The 19336-nt window shown below is 34.8% G+C and overlaps 1 protein-coding gene across 16 annotated transcripts in view; it reads left to right on the top strand.

Annotated features, from left to right (window-relative positions):
- C2CD5 (C2 calcium dependent domain containing 5) overlaps positions 1–19336 on the top strand; it is a 91011-nt gene that overhangs the window by 29128 nt on the left and 42547 nt on the right. For 10 of the 16 annotated variants that reach the window (XM_080392172.1, XM_080392158.1, XM_080392171.1 and 7 more), the window contains exons 3-8: positions 659–830; positions 3109–3204; positions 3731–3886; positions 6319–6517; positions 9085–9236; positions 14623–14708. In XM_080392172.1, the coding sequence (XP_080248298.1) occupies positions 659–830; positions 3109–3204; positions 3731–3886; positions 6319–6517; positions 9085–9236; positions 14623–14708 (861 nt within the window). Of the gene's footprint in view, positions 1–658; positions 831–3108; positions 3205–3730; positions 3887–6318; positions 6518–7984; positions 8110–9084; positions 9237–12101; positions 12297–14622; positions 14709–19336 lie in introns of those variants that run through there. The other 6 variants (XM_080392162.1, XM_080392160.1, XM_080392161.1 and 3 more) reach the window with 3 other exon arrangements.

The following is a 19336-nucleotide window of genomic DNA, read 5'->3' as shown; positions in this document are numbered from 1 at the left end:
ACTTTGATCTTTTTGCAAGGTCACATGTTATAATTCTGCAAACACTTACAGGAGTCATCCCATTGCATTTAGCAAACCGGATTCTTGGTTTGTAATGTTCAACACAAAGAAATTGTAGATGTCTATCTTTGTACATCTTAAAAAATAGTTATTGCATTTATTTATGAAAGTGCATGTCTGAAATTACTGAATTTTTACAGTGGGTTGTATAAAATGTCTTGTCTTCTTTTAAGCCGTTGAGCAGTTTGGAAGGGTGAGAGCACCAGTAATCGTAACTTCAGAGTAGAATAGTCCTCTGAGATGCTTTATCTTAAATTTTCATTTTTTTATGAAAAGTGTGTATTGTGGAGGTGGGTTGACAACCTAGGGAATGTGACTTGAAACAAATTGTAGCATTTTAAGATGTGTGATCGCTGTAATTTTGCTTTTCTGTTTTTCTCCCAGTGATTACTCTGCTTCCAGGATCTCACCTGTCTGTGAAGGGTAAAATCAAAATAAGTGAATGTGTTGTTTCGATACAGAAAATCAAAATTATGGATTTATGTGTGTCAGGTCACCGTACATAATTAACTCTCCTATTTCTTTCATTTGTTTTTCAGCAGTGTGTCCCTGTATTTTTTTTTAAATGCTCAGATTCCATGTTAATATTTGTTTCTAGGTAGATGATGAAGAGCTACAAGATGAACCTCTTCAGATCACCGTTCTTGATCATGATACCTACAGCGCTAATGATGCCATTGGCAAAGTGTACATAGATATTGATCCTTTGCTGTATAGTGAAGCAGCTACAGTTATTTCAGGATGGTTTCCAATTTATGATACCATTCATGGTAAGATTTGCTAATTTAAAAGTAAAACAGTGTTGTTTGAGATGTAATCTGCTTCTTACAATCTTCATTTCTGTAAGCTGTCTTCAGAAATTTGTAATAATTTTAGCCTTGGGACCTAGGAAGCTGCTTTTCTGGCAGTTTTTTTCCTTATTTCTGGCATGAGAAAATTTCTGGCATAGTAGTTCAGGCTAGTGCTTGGCAGAACGCATTCCACAGAGCTTGTGACAAGTGGAAAAAACTCTTCACATGATGTTTAAAATAAGTACTGTGAAATTTAGATTAAAAAAAAAGACCCAAACGTACCGTTCTAATTACCACCTGTTTACTAAAATAATAAACTTTTGTTGAAGTCAGTTGGGATGTGCCTTCCTAGGTTGTGGGATAAACTTCATTTGAGATGGAGGGACAGGGTGTGACATATCTTCAACATAAAATACAGGATGAAATTCCTTTTCACTGCAGAAGGTACTGTCAGTGCTAGGTAGATTTCATCCAAATGTCCTGAAGGTATGAGAAAATGAAGTTAATGATATTTTTGCCTTTGATTTTAATGAAACACAGCTTTGGTCCCAGAAGGTCGAGGTTAGTTTACAGGAATTAGCTTGCTGCTTGCATACCTTATTGCAGAACATCTGTGTGGTTGTCATTACCACCCTTGTTCAGTATCCAGTATGCATTAAATGACCTAACTGTGTTAAAAGCTAATCATGAATTGTTGTATGGAAATAATTAATGGTATTTACTAGATGATCAGCATAACTGATGAAAAGTATTTTTTTACATTTAGAACAGTTATACTGAAGGTGTTTTTTCTGAGAAATAATACATGTTTTCTTACCCTTTTATTCTAGTCCCATCTTTCTATTGTATGTTTTCTTTTGAAGTTAAATTAGGGGAATACTTGTCTCAGGATGTGTACAACTTGCATGTCAGAGTTAGATTTTCTGTAATTTTCTAGATCTGTTATTATTTCACAGCTTTTTTTCTATTTAACTAAAATTAGAAGTCTTATGTTTTCATGCTTATAGCAGTAGATTATAATTATCTTCATCTTTGGCAAACATTAATTGGTGCTTCCTAAAAAAACCCACTGTTGTTTATAAATTTTTATTAAAATTTTTTTTGTTTTGCACCTCAACATGATTATCCAAGAAAATATATGGGCCTGAGGCATTTCCTGTTATAGTAACTGAAGATTTCTTTCTGTTGTGTTTTGGAAGATAGAATCTAGCTGACTATTGCAATATTGTCAGACTCAATTACAGATCTGATGTTTTTATTTGAGTGTCATATATTTAAGTGATAAACGCTTCTGAAGATATTAGAGATCAGACTTACCAAGAATTTTAGTCCTCAATATGTCAGAACCTGTAATATGTGAAATGATTTTGTTACTGGATGGGGAAGAAGAAGAAAAAGCTCAGAATAGGGAAGTAGAAAAATAAAAAAATGGCTGTGTTGAGGAAATACTTCATTATTAGTAAGGTTTAATTGAGGCCAAAAATTAAACTTTTGTCTAAAAAGTCTGTAATACCTTATTTTTTTATACATTTCTTCTCATAGTTAAAGTGTTTTACAGACATTTACTGTGCCACTTTGTGGTTCTAGAAAGAGCCATAAATTTTCTCATTGGATTCAGCTTTGGAGACTAGCTTTACTGTGATTTTGAAAACATTTTAGGGAGAAAATTTAAAATCTTATTTGGTGTTGGTCAGAGCTTTTTGATGTGGACAGGACTCCAGTATCAAGACATCTGTATTCAAGTGAGTTTGGGAATATTTCTTCCACTTATCTATTGGGACAGTCATGGTACTTAGATACTGATTTTATACCCTTCCTGCACTGATGGTACAAGGCAAAGGAGCAGAGAGACTGCAGCAGAGGCCACTGCAGTATCAGGCGGCTAATGGCTTCTCTTTTTCCCAATCCTGTCTTATGTCTGAAACCCTGTTCATTGCAGCAGGTATTTGAGGACTGTTGCTTGCATAGCTTCAGCCTCAAAGGCTGAACTAGAAAATTCCTCTGAGACAGTGTCTCTGCAGCAGACCTGAGAGGCAAGGAAATATCTTCCTGCTCCTCTGGCCTAGTCTAGAATTAACAGGTGAACTGCCAGTTGAACCGAGTGGCTCTAGCAGGGTTATAGTACATTCTTTGCAGAAAAACTAACTCATGGGTAGTAGAAAGTGCATTGATTACTAATAATAGGCAATAATTAATAGGGCTAGTTTTGTATTTGTTTGTGATACAGCTTCTCATTTTTCATGTCTTTTATTAATAGGTATACGCGGGGAGATCAATGTGGTGGTGAAGGTAGATCTCTTCAATGATTTAAACAGATTCAGGCAGTCATCCTGTGGAGTCAAATTTTTTTGCAGTAAGTAGAGGAAAAAAATTCATTTGAACAGAAAACTTCCCCTCCCTTCTTTCTTTCTTTCCCTATTCTGTCAGTTTCTCTTCTTTCACCAGCGCATTGTCTAAGGCCAGTGGAGATTACATTGAAGCCAGTAGTAAATGCAGGAAATTTAGTTTGTTTGGGTTTTTTTTAAATTTTTTACTTTTCATACTTCAAAACAATGCAAATAAGTTATTCTCTGCTTTTCCTAAGTTGCGTTTCGGTGCATATGCATATACTCACTGTGTTATTTTGGGTGTATATCCTGTTAAAGAAGCACAAAGTGGAAAGGTTTCATAATGGTATGTTGTAACTGATACACTGGACGGTTGTTGGTGTTCCAGGGTCTCCCAGAACAAAACTGCTTGGATATGTCCACATTTTACAGAAAATAGTGTGGATTACTTTCTGGAATTGTTCATGTAACTGTTATGTGTAATTTCATGGGGTTTTTTGGAATTCTTGGCTCATAGATTCATGCCTTCCACTTTTGTATTTTTTTTAACAGCTACATCTATTCCTAAGTGTTACAGAGCAGTAATAATTCATGGATTTGTGGAAGAGCTTGTGGTTAATGAAGACCCAGAATACCAGTGGATAGACCGAATTCGTACACCAAGGGCATCGAATGAGGCTAGACAAAGACTTATTTCACTTATGTCAGGTATTAAACTTGTAGACTGTAGTGGTTACTGCTGCTTTTAAAACTAGCATTTAAACAAGTGACTTGCTTAAGACAATATTGTATATGATTTTTGGTATTATGTTTATTTTTCAGTTCACAGTGTCTTCTGTTTCTGAAGGTTCTGTTGTCCTTACTGATGGCCAGTATGGCTGACTGTTTTGTTTTTTTCTTTTCCTTTGTGGTGAGGCCATGCTGCTGTCTAATTTGTTGGGTTTTTTTAGCAAGGTTAAAGAAACCTGTGGAACATTCTCAAAGATGTTCTTAACCCATTTGAAGAGTATTACTAGAATTTTGACGCAGTTAAAATATAAACTACTCCACCGTCTGTGAACTCTTTGAAGTATGTGAACAAATAGACACCATCTCAGATACAGTGTGTATTAACACTTATCTTACTCATCCCATCTTTTTGAAGTCAAGATTGGTTCATTGCTTCTCAAGCATACTTCTGTATTGTCTTGTCTCACTTCCGCAGGATGTACCTGCAGTTACTGAAGAGACCAGTGCTTAGAATCAGTTGATGTTTTCACTGTATCAAGTATCTTCACAGATAATTTTTTGCATTTGGTTTTTTGTGTTACTGATGCTTATGAACAGCAGTTGTGAACTAAGATCCTCCTGTGTCAGTGCCAACAGAACAGATCAAAACACCCCTACTCTAGGACTTGCACACTAAGACGAGCCAATTGATAGAGGTGGACAATATTGAAAGTCTAAGGAATACAAAGAAATGATGAAAAATAGCCACTAGAGTGATAGGGAGTGGTTTAAGTTCTCTAATGGGCTCTTAATATTGTCAGGTTTCTTATAGATACAGCTGTATTTTAAGGAAGATACTGAAAAAAAGTGAGTTGGTTTTTGCAAGCATGTATCTTTAGTAAGTGGGGCAACGTAAGAGAGATAATGGAGATGTTACTTGGTGTCTTCATTTGGAAAGCCGACACATTTTGAGGAAAAATGTGAAAAAAACAATATTGTCATAACTGACATGAATTCACTTTTTATGAAGTTTTTAATGTAGGTTCTGTGGTGTGTCAGTTTACAGGATTAATGTTTGCATATCTCTTGCCTTGCATAAATAGTGAAAGCGGATAAAGTAGCACATGTATAAGTATTCTGCTACATGTTATTAATATTTTTATTCATGGCAGTGGTTAAGAGGCAAAAACTCAAAAGACCTCATAACAATACTGCTTCATGTCATGTAACATAATGCTTCACGTTGCCATCTTTGTTACTGTTGGCCATATCTAAAGAATCCTGAAGAAATCTGTAGCTTCTGAGAATGACCCAGGCTGTTTCATAGATCTCTGTCATACTTACTATGCGTTATAGATGGAAGAAAAGAATTCAGTCTCAACCTTGGCTTGAACGAAATCCATAGCAATTTTCACTCAGCTAGAAACTTTCATACTCTGCTTCAATCTTAGAGATTTTTCGAGACCAGTACAGGCGTAATTTCAGCCTCTGTTAAGAAATTCGCAGTGGGATCCTGTTCTGGTAATATTAAGACCAAGCTTCTAGGAAGCAGTAGTGGTAATCTCATTCCACTTGATTTCATAGCATCATTGACATTGGGACTGTTGTGCTATCTTCTGTGACAGTGAGGCTTGTCAGTTTGTTAATGGAGAATTTTGGAAATATTTCATCAGAAGGGAGACGGCATTTTCCACCTAGTATTACCAAGGCTATCTAACTACATAGATCAATGAATTTATTTTTTTTAAAACATTCTGCTAAGTAAGCATCTATGGCAGACCATTGTCTTACAGTCTTTCAGTCTTTGTGTGCAGCTAATACAAAAGAAGTGGCGGTCTTGTTTGCAGCGATTGTGTGGTATATTTGTTATGGTGTTCTGTTTATTTGGTGTTAAATTTTGTAGATGAGGCTGCCATATTAAACAGTATTAATTTAAAAAGAGTGAGAAGTATGAATGAGGTTGAAACAAGCTTAAGTAAATTTGTAAATAAAAAAATTATAGATGCTTATCCACGTGGATTTCAAAGATGTTGCATTGTTCTGAACTGGGTGAAGGAGTATTTAGAAACTTGACATGTGTTCCAGCACACACCTTGACCATATCTACCCCCCCGCCGCTGCCGCCAATTAAAAAAGGGAAAACCTAATGAAAAAAAAAAAACTGAGAAAAACATTTCTGAAATAACATGTTGTTTTGGCAATCAGATAGATTTGGAGTAAAAAGGAAAAAAAGCTGTGCAAATTATGAATATCACACTGTGTTACAGGAGACAGAGATTGTGACCAGCTGCTTGGCATAATATTGTAAGATTTGGATCTATTAAACTGTTTTACTGATGTGGTTGGCATTTCCAAAAACAAAGGCCGAAGACCACAAAAGAGCATAGGGAAAGTTCACTACAACTATGAGCTCTTTACCCTCTGTTTTTTAGGTGAACTACAAAGGAAGATTGGCTTGAAGGTGCTTGAAATGAGAGGAAATGCTGTTGTTGGTTATTTGCAGTGTTTTGATTTGGAGGGAGAGTCTGGACTAGTAGTGCGAGCCATAGGAACAGCCTGCACGTTGGATAAATTAAGTAACACATCAGCGTTTTTACCTGCATGTAACTCCCCATCCAAAGAAATGAAGGAGTAAGTATGAATTACGAGTTTGTAGGGAAATGAGTTTCATCTCTCTTTTCGTATTCATTCAGTTTTACATAATCAGTGTTATTTATTTTTTTCCCCAGAATTTGTTTTTCTTTTGTAGTTTTATTTGTCTGCAACTCAGTTTATATTCCACAGTTTTGAAATGTTTTAGGTTGGTTTACTTAGGTTATTTCTTTAGAAGCTGGAGCAGTAATCCTTACTTAATATGGCTTTTTTGAATTTCTGTAGCAACGGTATTATGTATCCTTGGGTTGTGATCCACCAATTTCCTAACTAATAATTAGTTCTGCTTTGACTCTTGTGTTTGTACAATAAATATTTTTGAGGGCTGCTTATGATATACTTTCTGTTCAAGATTTTCCAAGTTCAGTACAATCAAGTTTGAGCGTTTCTGCTGAGCATATAAGAAAAGATACATTTTGTCAGTGATTTAGAGAATGACCCTGGAGTAGTTTTTTTTTTTTTTTTTGGTGATTTGCTTTTTTTCTGTTGCAGAATAAGTAGGGCTATTGCAAAACAGGTAGTTGAACAGTGTACTTGCAGAGAAAACTTTTTATGATGAGAGGTAGAATTTCTTGATCTTTAGTTATATTTACTGCAGCACCAAACACATTAAAAATGCAATTTTTTTAATGTTTGTACAAATAGAAAAATACTTGCAGTCATCTTTGAATTGTTACTACTTTGTTGCTTGGATAAATTTTTCTGTTTGGTAGAGCAATCCAATTTCTGGAAGGAAAAAACAGCACCAAAAAGCATACTACTAATGCTGTGTTTCCAGAGGTATTACTTGAATTAGCCATTTTCATTAACTTAAACTGTTTTGTCTTTACAATAGTAATTGAGTATTTTTGTCATGTAGGCATCAATATGCTCTGACTTCTCAAAATTACTGGTTTCTATTTCATATCATAGCTTGTTTACTTGTCTTAATTTTAAAAAATTGCCATCAAAAGAGCTTTTGGATACAATGCAGCATAAAATAACAGTGGTGATTTAAAAAAGAAAAACCAGAGGTGGACCTGGTAACTACTAATTTAAAAGGCATTCCTAAATAAATCAGTAGCTTTCACTCTGAGCAAAATGTTGAAATTCTACCCCCCAAGTAATCCATGTTCAGCTTGGTGGTGGATATTGTCAGAATCATTGTCCCTCAGTGCAAAAAATGGGAATGTTTCTCAAATCATCTAATACTTCTTATTCTTGGCTTTACTAACTTGATGCCCTGTTGCCAAAGATTCACGTTCATGAGCTAGTACTTAAGCCGTTCCTTTCTCTCTTTTTATTTCATCTGGACTCTTGCATGCTAGGAATTTAAATTCTTAGAGTCTGCTTAAAGTAAGAGATCTCCTCTAGCTAAACTTCCCTGAAATAATTTATAACATAACTTTGCAACCTGTTTGTATGTATTGTTTTCTTTTCTTCCACCTTGGCTGCAAATTCTCTCAGGTCTCCGCTGGTTCATCCGCCAAGCCATGGATGCCGCTCGACTCACAACAGCCCAATTCACACTGCTACTGGCTCACGACTTACTCAGAACTTCTCTGTGTCTGTTCCCACTCTCATCTACACTGGTACGAGACTGCTCAGACTCAAGAGCTGGGGAGAGGCAGGCCACAGGCACAGTGGTCGCAAAGTGCAGGCAGGCAGGCAGTGTAGGCAGGTACCACCCATCTTTTCTCCTCATTTTCTCATGGAGACACCTGTTGTCAGTGAAGAACTACCCTGTGTGCAGCTGCTGAAATAAAGGCAATAGTTTCTTGAAAATGCATCAGTCTCTTCCACAAAGTCACACTCTTCATTTCTTTTTAACATGCTTACTTCCTACGAAATTAAAAATAAGTTGATATATCTGGGGAACATTCATTATTTTACAGTTATTGGAGGAAATAATGTTTTGATTGGAGTTCATAATTGCTTTCAAGAATAATTCAGATATGGTATTTAGGTTTTAAAGTGGTTGTAGGAAGGTTATGTGCCATTTGTGGAAGAGATGGTTTTAGATATCAGGTAAGTCAATCTGTGCATAAGTGAACTGTTTGTCAATATAGTTGTTCCCGTAAAGATTCTCCTCTTTGCTCTGTTTTTAGCTGTGGCATGCTGCTGATGCTATAGGATAAGGAAACATATTTTTTTTTTCCTTAAAATGCATATGTGTGTATATACATAAATGTACGAATATGTATAAACACAAATATAATTTGAAATCATTTTTTCTTTATTAAACTAACTCAAAGCATTGTGTATTTGACCAGATTTTTAAGCCATAAACGGTTTTCAATTTCTTATTTTGCATATATATAATTTTTTTGTCACATCTCATGCCTTTCATTTGGCTTAATTGTTTCATTGTAGATTATCAGCATCTATCTGTAGAATGCTGAATGGGTAAAACAGCATTTCTTTGCCGCTGGCCTCATCCCCAGTCTCGCACCTAAGGAATAGCTGCTGGCCCTGCCCCAATCCCATCCTGGTGTTTGGATCATGCTGCTGTCAGCCAGGTCCTTTGGCACAGGATTACTGAATATGTTTCCACCTTCTTCTGGCAGGATTCCCTTCAATGAAGATCCCAATCCCAATACTCATTCATCAGGACCCTCCACCCCTCTGAAAAACCAAACCTATTCCTTTTCACCTTCCAAGTCCTACAGTCGACAGTCCTCTTCTTCTGACACAGATTTGAGTTTGACACCCAAAACTGGTAAGGCGCTTCCACCCACCTTTTTTTTTTATTTCTGTTTCTCTTTTTGTATTTTCATTCAACCCCTTTTTGCTTTTTGGCATTTAAGTTATCAAAATGATGTGGAAATTGGAGGCTTCAGATATCACACCTCAAGCTTGAAGAGGTTTCACTAGGGTGAAAATTTAAATCCTGCCTATATTTCCACTCTTCCGGATAAAGTTAAAATGACATCTGTGACACAGCTGTATTCAAGTCAAAATAAAACATCTCAGCACATTAAGGGAGTCCAAAGTACTTGCCTTTTTCTTATTTCCTCCATTTCATATTACAAATCATGGGAGTGCATTTCTTACCATGATACGTTAAGGACAGTGTTACTAATACGTAGTCTTCAAGCCTAATGTGTTGTACGATAAGTATATTGTATACATTCTTCTGTGATTTTTAACTCCTTTTTGCAAATGCAATACTAGAAATGTAGCAGCTGCTGTCTTTTTTTTATCTCCTTGGCATATGGAAATGGCTATACATTTTGAAAGTGAATTAAATTATACTCCAGCCATCTTCAGAAAAGCATTTTTCTTTCTTCATTGGTCTATCATTATTTCTTCGACTTGTTTTCTCCCTCCCTTTTTTTCAGTCTGTGGTTAGAATCATGTCAGTAATGTCAGCACAGCTTAAAGAATTATGTTTATTCTCCATTTTGTGACCAGTTTTGCTACTGTAGGGCAAAATATTTTGCAGAATTGTTTATAAAAGTTTGGTTGCCTTTTAAATGCTGTTTTAAGTTGTGGTATTTGAAGCTCAGAACATTCTTGTCTCCATCTAATCTAGAAAACTTTTACGCATATTGAAGTAGTTGGTTCAGCTTTACTTGATAGCACCCCTTGCAATTATTTTTTTCAAGCTGACAAGTTAAATGTTGCCTTCAAATGCAGTTCTAGTAAATATTTTAACTAGTTTATTCCCTAGATATCTGTTAAAAAATATTCCCAATTAGGAAGATGTCTTAGTACTGTCTTCTTTGCCCTGTTTTTAAAAACACAAGCAAAAGGACACTTTTTTTTTTTTTTTTGTTCTTTTGTGTAAGTGGTGAGTGTTCTGTGGATAACCTGTGGTGGTCCCTTGTTTAAAGGACCTAGAAATATAACTGGATGCTTTTTATGTGGGAGAACCACAAATTCATGTGTTTGGTTTACTGAATATTTGAAAACCTGTTTCTTTTGGTCAGATTTTCCTTGGTAAGGATTATGTTGTATTAAGAATTTAAATGTAACATACATGGTCATCTTTATAGATGTAAATGTTCTGAATTCACGAAGGTGGCAACTCGTTATGAATTTGTGAAGTTTTAAAGCAGCAACCTTATATCGTTCCTGGTGATGGTCTGTAGGTGAATGGACCCTCTCGTCTTTAGTCGTCAGTTCATTCAGAACTGAAGCAGATTGTGTAATTGGTACCTCTTATTTTTAGGCATTTTTCAAGTATATAAAGATACTTTTTAGCTATCTTTTTAGTGTTAAAGTTAACAGTGGGCATACTTTCGCTTGCTAGCACTCTTTTTAGCGGCTTTTAACTCTGCTACTGAAGCTTGTCTAAAGAGGATTTGCTGGTTGCATTTAAAAACTCTGTGTCTTGATGTGACATACTAGGTTTTGAATTTTAATAGCATAAAAGGACCGTACCTCTTGAGTCATTTGTTTTACCTTTTACCAAAAATTCGATGATGTACACAAGATACTTCCGTAACATACTAAATTCAGTATGTTGTTTTTAACAATTCACTGTATATGTTTAGACATCTGTTTTCATTTCCTAAGACTGTTACTGTGTTGGAATATTTCAGTATGAATGTTGGTGATGCTAGTTTTGAAAAAAAAAAAATAAAGAAATGCAAACATCTCACATGACACATTAAACATCAAATTTGACATACTCATTACTCAAGATTGGCTGATGTGAGAAATGAAGTATTTTCTGATGTTTTTGCAGTACAGGTTGTTCCTCTCTTTCTCAGTCAGGTATCTAGTGTGTTCACATGTTTGAGATGGAGACTAACCTGGAAAAAGAGTGCAGATACCACAATTTCACAATATGAGTAACTAAATACAGGAGATTGAAACTTGGATCTGCTTAAGCATCTAGTTTTCAGTAGCTCCAAATCAGGATCTTAGTGTCTTTTATAAAATACAGTTGTGTTCGTGTTATCCATTCTCATCTGTATCTGGTCTAAATATAAGGGGAAATTATTCTGTGCTGAGAAAGCTTGTTTTGGTTTGAAATTGGACGACTTCTGTGAATAGTGATATTTTACGCCACTGCAAACTAAGAGAATATCAAACTGACAAAAAATGTGACATTTTAATCAGGTGATACATTTTGATGTGACATAGTATATGTTTGGAGGAAATTGAGAAGGTCAGAACTCCTTTTCTTTGTGGGAACTTAAAATTCTACGAGATTTATAACTCAAAGTCATAAAGCAAATCCATGGCTTCTCTGGAAAATAACTTTTTATACCTAAATAATGAAAGCAATCAGATTAAGTGTGTGAGAAGACTTTGTTATTTAGCCTTTACTCCATAGTATTTGTTATCAAATTTTGCAGAAAATTTAAAATAAATGTTAGATTACCATGACTTTTAAAGAAGTTAATTTCAAACTAAAGTTAATCAGGTCATTATTTTTGAGAATATGCTTCTCATTCACATTGTGGAACTGTATTGTCATTCCATTTCTTTGTATGTTGAGAAATAATTTAGCAGTAAGTGCTGGTTCATTTGGAGAGAAAAAAAAAAAAGGCTTCATTTTGATTTCTTCCGTCTGTTTCTTTAGTCATCTTCTGAATCTACATCTCTTTGTCTCTATTACTTTCCTCCACAGCACCTTCCCCACAGGGACCTAGGATTTTCCTGTTTCCCAGCTCCCCTACACTCTCTTGTGATTCCCCACATCTTAAAAAGTCCTGTCTCCTCCTCTCGGGGTCTAGCCTTAACCCTCTACACTCTAGCCATGTCAGCCCAGTTGTTCTGAGGAAAAGTGTTTCTTTCACTGAAGAGCTGCTTCTGGCTGCTTCTGGTAGGATCAATCTATTCTGGCCTTTAATTAAACTTTTAAGAAATTGTTGTTGTTACTTAACATAGGGGCATTTAACACACAGCCTTCTATAACCTTTTGTTTTTGTTCAGTTAGCCTCTGAAAACTGCTGGCTACATGACTATTCATACCATCTTTCACCTCTGCCCCAGAAACATTAAACAGCTTCAGGGATTCTTAAGGATTTGAAACATATGTAGTTTATGCTGCAGAACTTTATCCTTTACCCTTGCAAAGCTTCCTTTGGTAATTGGACTAAAATTCTGGGGGTTTTACCCCCCCTTATTGCTTTCGGTTGTTCCTATATTTTGCATGGAACAAGCACTTGCTCATTAATACATTCATAATTTATTGAAATAATGACTATCAGGTGGCTAGCTTTTTAATCTTTTTAACAAAGCCTGTACAAACTTTTTATTTGTACTGCCTCCTTTTCCATTTCACTGACATGCATTATTTCACAGATTTAAATAGTTGATACTACTGCTTTTTCTGTAGAAACTCTTTTGATTAGTTTGTATTTCTTTGAGTTTGTTTCATGTCCAGTATTTATGCTGTTTGTCTGTATTAAATATTGTATAGTCCCTGACAATGATATTTAGAATCAATGCCAAATAGTAAAAGCAATTTAATCTTGTTTAATGGGACTATACAGATACTATTTTTGTTTCCTTATCCAAGAACAGCTAAAAATATTTGTTAAAAATTATACTATTTTAATATTTAATTATATGGTAATGATAGTCTGGTAATTCTTGAAAATGTTAGGAATGAATTAACATATATTATTAAGTCTGGTGTTATTTCCAGATCTGGTTAAAACAGATAACTGCACTTTGTATATGTACAATCTCATTCATGTTTATTAGATGCTTGATCAGAAGATAAAACTATCAAGTTATGTTAAACTAGTTACAAATTCTGTAAAAAAAAATCTTGGCTTCATTCATAACTGTTTGCACTGTGCTGTTTGTATTTCATCCTGCTCCTGACACTTTTTTTTTTTTTAAAAAAATAATCCTGTGATTTCCTGTACAACTTAGGTGTTTATTTTTGCTTTGTCCAGTTAGCACTAATGGTTTTAGATAAAAGAAATACCAATGATAGTATGTTTTCAGGCATGAAATATTACCAAGAAAATCTGATTCACCAGCATTGTGTTTACTTTAGGAAAAACACAATCTTGGTATGTGTTTATTTTTTTTACTTTTGTGATTTCTAACCACAGAGCAGATAACCTGTCATACATATAACCTGCATCTTGACACCACTCAGTTAAGCGTACAGTTCCTTGGATAACAGTTAATTCAATAGTGAAGGAATTTGTGAATCTAAAACTTTCCATCTCTTCAGAAAAGCTCCTGTATTGGGGAGGTGGGTGTAAAATATATGGGAGTAAAATATATGAAAGAAAGAAAGAAAGAAAGAGAAAATTACCCATATTATGCAAAATTGGAGTTATTTCTTATTTTCATTTTACAGATAATCTGCAGGTTATGCGTATGCAAATATAGTAATCAATGTGGCAGTTTTAAATGCTGAGCAGTAGTCCTTAGTTTTTTGGAATGAATCAGATAAGTGAATATTTCATTGCATAGATATTAAAGAAAATTAATCAGTAATTTTTTTCAGTTTATATTTCAAATCAAAGGATTTGCATTGCTTTTCACTGCTGTAATTATGTGTATAGTCTCTTCCCAGTGATTAGGAAAGGTGGTTTAGTTATTCTGAAACTTTGAGAAAGCCTGATTGTTACTACTTTTTAAAAAAATTATGATAGTAGGGAGAGATACTTGACTAGAGTAATCTGTCAGAGAATCATCGTTCAACAGTGTGGACTTAGTGGTGATTTTGCAGCCCTTTTTGGTAAGGGCTGAAAATCTGATGATGTAGAAACCTGTGAAAAGCAGAGGAGGTAGATGTATATTGAAACCATAGGCAAAACTCCACAATAGTAACAAGAAAAAAACCTACAAGTTGTGTGTCTTAGGAAAAAAGCACAGGTCTTTAAGTCTTTGTATATTGAAGGGTTTTTTAAATTTTATTTCAGGTTGATAGCAGAAAAATATCTTAATTTTTTTTGGTGTCCAAATGCTAAAAGAACACCACTAGTCATGTGAAAACCAAACCCCAAAACAACTTCCCCCCGCCAATTAAACTGTGATGCTCAGCATTTTTTTCCCTGAGAATTAGAATTATGGGAATAATTTGACTGTTTTCAATGACTATTTTATATATTTTTAAATCAAAGTTTGATTACAAATTATAATATGTTTCTTTGAATGTCATTTGTACTGATACTCTTCAGGAATGGGCAGTGGGAGTGCTGGAAAAGAAGGGGGTCCGTTTAAAACTCTTTTAAGACAACAGACTCAGTCGGCTCTGGAACAAAGGGTAAGGCATTTTATACTTACAACTTCTGATCTACTAAAGTAAAAATCTAGTTTGTAGTAAATTAAGTGGTTCCTTGCTACTTTCTGTTTAAATGTGTGTATAATTTTTAGGTTTTTACTGCAGATGTTAGAAGTTGAATAGCTCTTTTATACACAAATTTTAATATATTACTAAAGAATTAAGAAAAGTGGAGCAAATAACTGTAATGTGCACAGCACTGTAATCACAACACACAGTTAATACGGTTGGTGTTACAAGAAATAGTTACAGCGAAAATTACTGTTCTTTAGTCTCTGTTACTGATGCATGTGTAAGGTAAACTCTTTATTATCATGTATTTAGTTAAGTTTTTACAGAAGCCAAATTCAGAAACATTGGAATAGATTTAAAGAAGGTGAAAATCCCAGTTATAATTGTGAAAACTTTCAATTTTGAAAAGTAGTTTGGTGCATAACTTAGCCTTCGATCTACTACGTGGTATGGTGTGCATGTAGCCTTTAAAAACTGGTAACTTAAACAAGCCCTAAACAAGCTTTATAGATTTACAGTTCTTTTAAGAACCTCTATAGGACTAAAAATGCTATCTGTTATTATGCTGAATAGGCTGTATAATAAAAACACTTTTTTTAATTCTTTGTGTAAATTTGGAATGCATGCTTGCAACTTTTTTGATAGAATATATACTGATTTTGTCAAAATGTTATTAATGAGCTGTCTTGAAGGAAGAAATATGACTGCTTTGCAATTTTGAAAAATTCTAGTTTAATTACAGTTTCTGACTGTCTGAACTACTTACGTAGAACCCTATACGTTTGTTGAAAACAAAATCAGCGACATCTGTAAAATATAAGTGAATAGCTAACATTTTGAGTAAGTGGATGATTCTCTTCTCATTTTTTGTGTTATCCGTTGCTAAGGGAGGATCGCCTCATAGGTTCTGTAGAAGGCGGGTATGTTCCAAAACATTGTGTGACACTTTTTGTAGCCCTTTTTTCTTGTATTGAGGATTTCAAAACAATTATTTGAAATACTTTGATTTTCTTTTTTGTGAGGTTCTTCAGATTTCGTTGTAATCTTGTTTATGCAGGTTTTTTTAATACTTGTTCTGTTATTTTAAGAGCATTTATCAGATCGGCATATTTTTGCTTACTTAGTATTTTGCATGTTGATACATCTCAATTACAATTTTAATTTCTCTTTAAATAAAAATCCATGGCTATTTGCTTTTAATGTTTTAGTTTGAAAAACATGCTTTAAGAAGAGCCTTTTCTCTGTCTACCTTTGATTTTGCTAGCATTTCAGACATTTCATGGCTGATCTATTACTTCCTTAGGAAGCTTTTTAGAAACAATTAGGAATGTATATTAAGAGCACTTGATGTATTTTTAGAGCTTGAATTATTAGCACATTGTTTTTATAAGGCCTGTATATTGTCTAGTGGGATAAAAATACCGTAAAATAGGATGATAAAATGTTGAGTCTGTTGATGACGATTTAGCAAGCATGCGGACTGTGAATTGATACAAAAACCACGTTCATACTGTCTTTCTGAAAACTTCATATTGGATGTGTTTTTCCTGTGGTTACCTCTTAGGGTTACCTTAAAGTTGAGTTACTTACATAGAATGAATAACACAAGGGTTTTTATTTTGATATTGCACATGTAAATAGGGCACTGTAGTTACTTGTCTGAGTTAGGGTAGCATTTATTTGGGAAAACAAAGAATAAATTCAGTATGTATAATACATTTCAGTTATGTGTTAGATATTTAGTAAGTTCTTTTGAGTATTAGCTCAGTTTAATTTGGTATATGGTAATGCTAAGGCATGTTTAAATGAGTTCGTTTAACTGTTTGTCTCCACAGCTTTGTTTTTTGATCAAATGTGGTTTTAATGTGTTCCTTAAATAACTCTAATTGCAAACCAGAACAGATTTTGTTGGAAGGGTAATATTACTCAATTTCTTCCAGTAAAATACACCAGCTGTGGAAAACTCATACATATGTTATATTTTACATTAGTATATTTTTAGCAATTCACAGGGTGCATGTTGATAGCAAGTGTAACTATAGCACAGTTATCTTTGTGTATATTTCTATCTATAAATGTATATGCTCTATTTCCGTCAGGGGGCAAATGTGAGCTTACTTTACACATAAAAATTAGCTTGCATTTTTGTAGAAATGGCCAAATGCTGCCCTTAATGGTATTTTGTATCTCTGTTGGCTTCAACTTGGACAATTGCTGTTTATTCCTCCATGTCTGCATTCTGCAAGTGCTTGAGAGATCTTTTCTGCTGCCTTTTCAAAATGGAGATCTGTTGATCGCCATCTCTGAAGAGCACTGCTAGATAACTGTTGTGTTAGAGCGCAGTTCTCTGTGTGATTCTTTTGGCTGAAACGCTGACTTAAGCAACTTTTCTTTCTTGTGACTTCTTGTTACTATCCAGCCCATCCCCTCAGGTCAGCTGAAGAAAAATTTTAAGGTTGTTTGGTCACCTTGTGAGATGGCACAGTAAATGTGTTTAGAATAAAAACAATTTAACCAGGAAATTATCATGTGGACTAGTTCTCTACTCTGGTTCAGCCCTAAAAGCTCTATGAACATACCTGAGCATTACAAGCATTATCTGAGGGAGTGGTACGATGATGGCAATGAATGAATGGCTGGAAGAGAATATGAGAACTGCTTCAGCCGGCACTAACACCAGATGATATGTGTGTGTAGCCTTGTTCCATGTGCTTTTTCATTATTTTGTGTGTCTGTGTATGAAATGTATGAACAGAAGAATACTGGCAATACATGTATGTGTATACACAAACATTTTTAAAGTATTGTATTAAACAAATATTCATGAGGATTTTATTTAACCTTATCAAGCTTTCCTGAAATGCCAACTATGAAATCTCTATGTAGTTGCAAGGATTAAAGCAGTAACAGTTCTTTCAGGGTCTTTGCAGTCAAGGGACTGTGAAATGTTGCAGTGAATTGGCATTGGTAAAATAATTAACCATCTTCAGTTGTAGCGTGGAAACTTTTAAGTTTCATCATGTCTCCTCACACACGGGAATACTCTGCTTGCATCACCTTGAGGTAGTTCCTTGCACATTGCAGTAATAGAGGAGATTTGTGATACGGAAGTACTGCATCTGGTTCTTACGGGATTTCTGTTTCCATGCAATAAGTATAGCTTTTATATTTTTGAATTGAGGCTGGAAATTGTTTTTGAGTAACGTAATGCTAAAAACCCTAAAACTTATAAATGAGCTTAAAAAAAAGAAAAAAAAAAAGGGGTGGGGTGGGGAGAAAGCCATCTTATGAAGTGATGCAATTCCATCTGCATCAGAATGAATGAGACATTGTTAATGGGAGTATGTCAGAATGGTTCCATGAGTCAGTTACCCAGACTTGTCTGTGGCTGAAATTAACTGATAAGACATAGGTCTAATTTTAAGATGTATGATAATATAGGCTTGCAAGTATCGATATATTGGCAGAGATGAAACTATGTTAGTAGTTTGAAGTTTTATGCCTGGTTTGTAGGGTAGAGAATCAGGCAAACGAAGTCTGAATATGTTAGAATTACTTGCAACCTTATGAAAATGAACAGAAACGGAAGGTAATTTCTGAATCTCAATATAGATTAAAAAGCATTGGATTTGTTTATGCTTGAGAGCATGGAGTATCACTCACTTTGTTCACTACGTACTGCTTTAGTACAATGTAAGGGTGAGTATATATATGTACGTATAAAATACAAATGTAGTATAGTTTTAATGGAGTTTCATATAGGTGGTATATGCATACACTGATTTCTGTACTTCTGGGAAAGCAAATTATTTTTTAAGTCATTAATGTGGGATAACTGTATTCAAGGGACAGAGCAAGTATGTTACATATTGAATGAGTGTAATGGATACAGGGACAAATACTACCAGTACACTTTTGACTCACTGAACAGTTGATATTACAGAGCCACAGTGAAAGAGGGTTCTAACAAAGTGCTGATGTACTGCATTTTTTCTATTTTTTGGCATGAAAAACTTACAGAAAAGTAGTTCAAACTGTGTTGTAGTCAGAGCTTTCTCAACCGTTCTGATAACCTGCAGTTAGAACCTTTCTGGAGCCCTCTCTAGAGATCCATCCGTGCTCCTGAAGACAGATTAGTCAAGCAGATTTGCAGAGTCCTATGGTGAAATGTTCCTGCTTTTGAAGGCACAGCTGTAGGTTTTGGTGTTTTTGGGGGTTGGTGGCTTCCCCACCCCCACCCCCACCCCCCATTTCTGGTTGTTGATACTATGGTTGTTGATTTCAAAGTTTGCCTCTTAGACTCAAAATTAAGTCAAACAAAAATCCAGAAAACTTGAAGTTTGTAGGACCTTTTAGAAGTTCTAAGAGTTCTAATAACATGGGTGCTAAGAATTCTGAAATGTTAGTTTTAAATTTTGCATTGGGCTTTAGTTTAAGAGGACTTTTCATGCCATGTATTGCTGGAAGAGCCATGATCCTAATTTAATCTGCAGCATGTGCATTGTTTAGATAGAAGCTCAGTTGAACTGTACTGTTGCAAGTACTTCAATTACGTGAGAAAGGAATCTGTACTGTACTTTCATATATAATGACTGTTT

The sequence above is a fragment of the Falco punctatus genome, assembly GCF_963210335.1.
Source record: "Falco punctatus genome assembly, chromosome: 6".
Taxonomy (NCBI): domain Eukaryota; kingdom Metazoa; phylum Chordata; class Aves; order Falconiformes; family Falconidae; genus Falco; species Falco punctatus.
The sequence above is the reverse complement of the archived record's forward strand: the minus strand, read 5'-3'. Positions and strand labels throughout refer to the sequence as shown.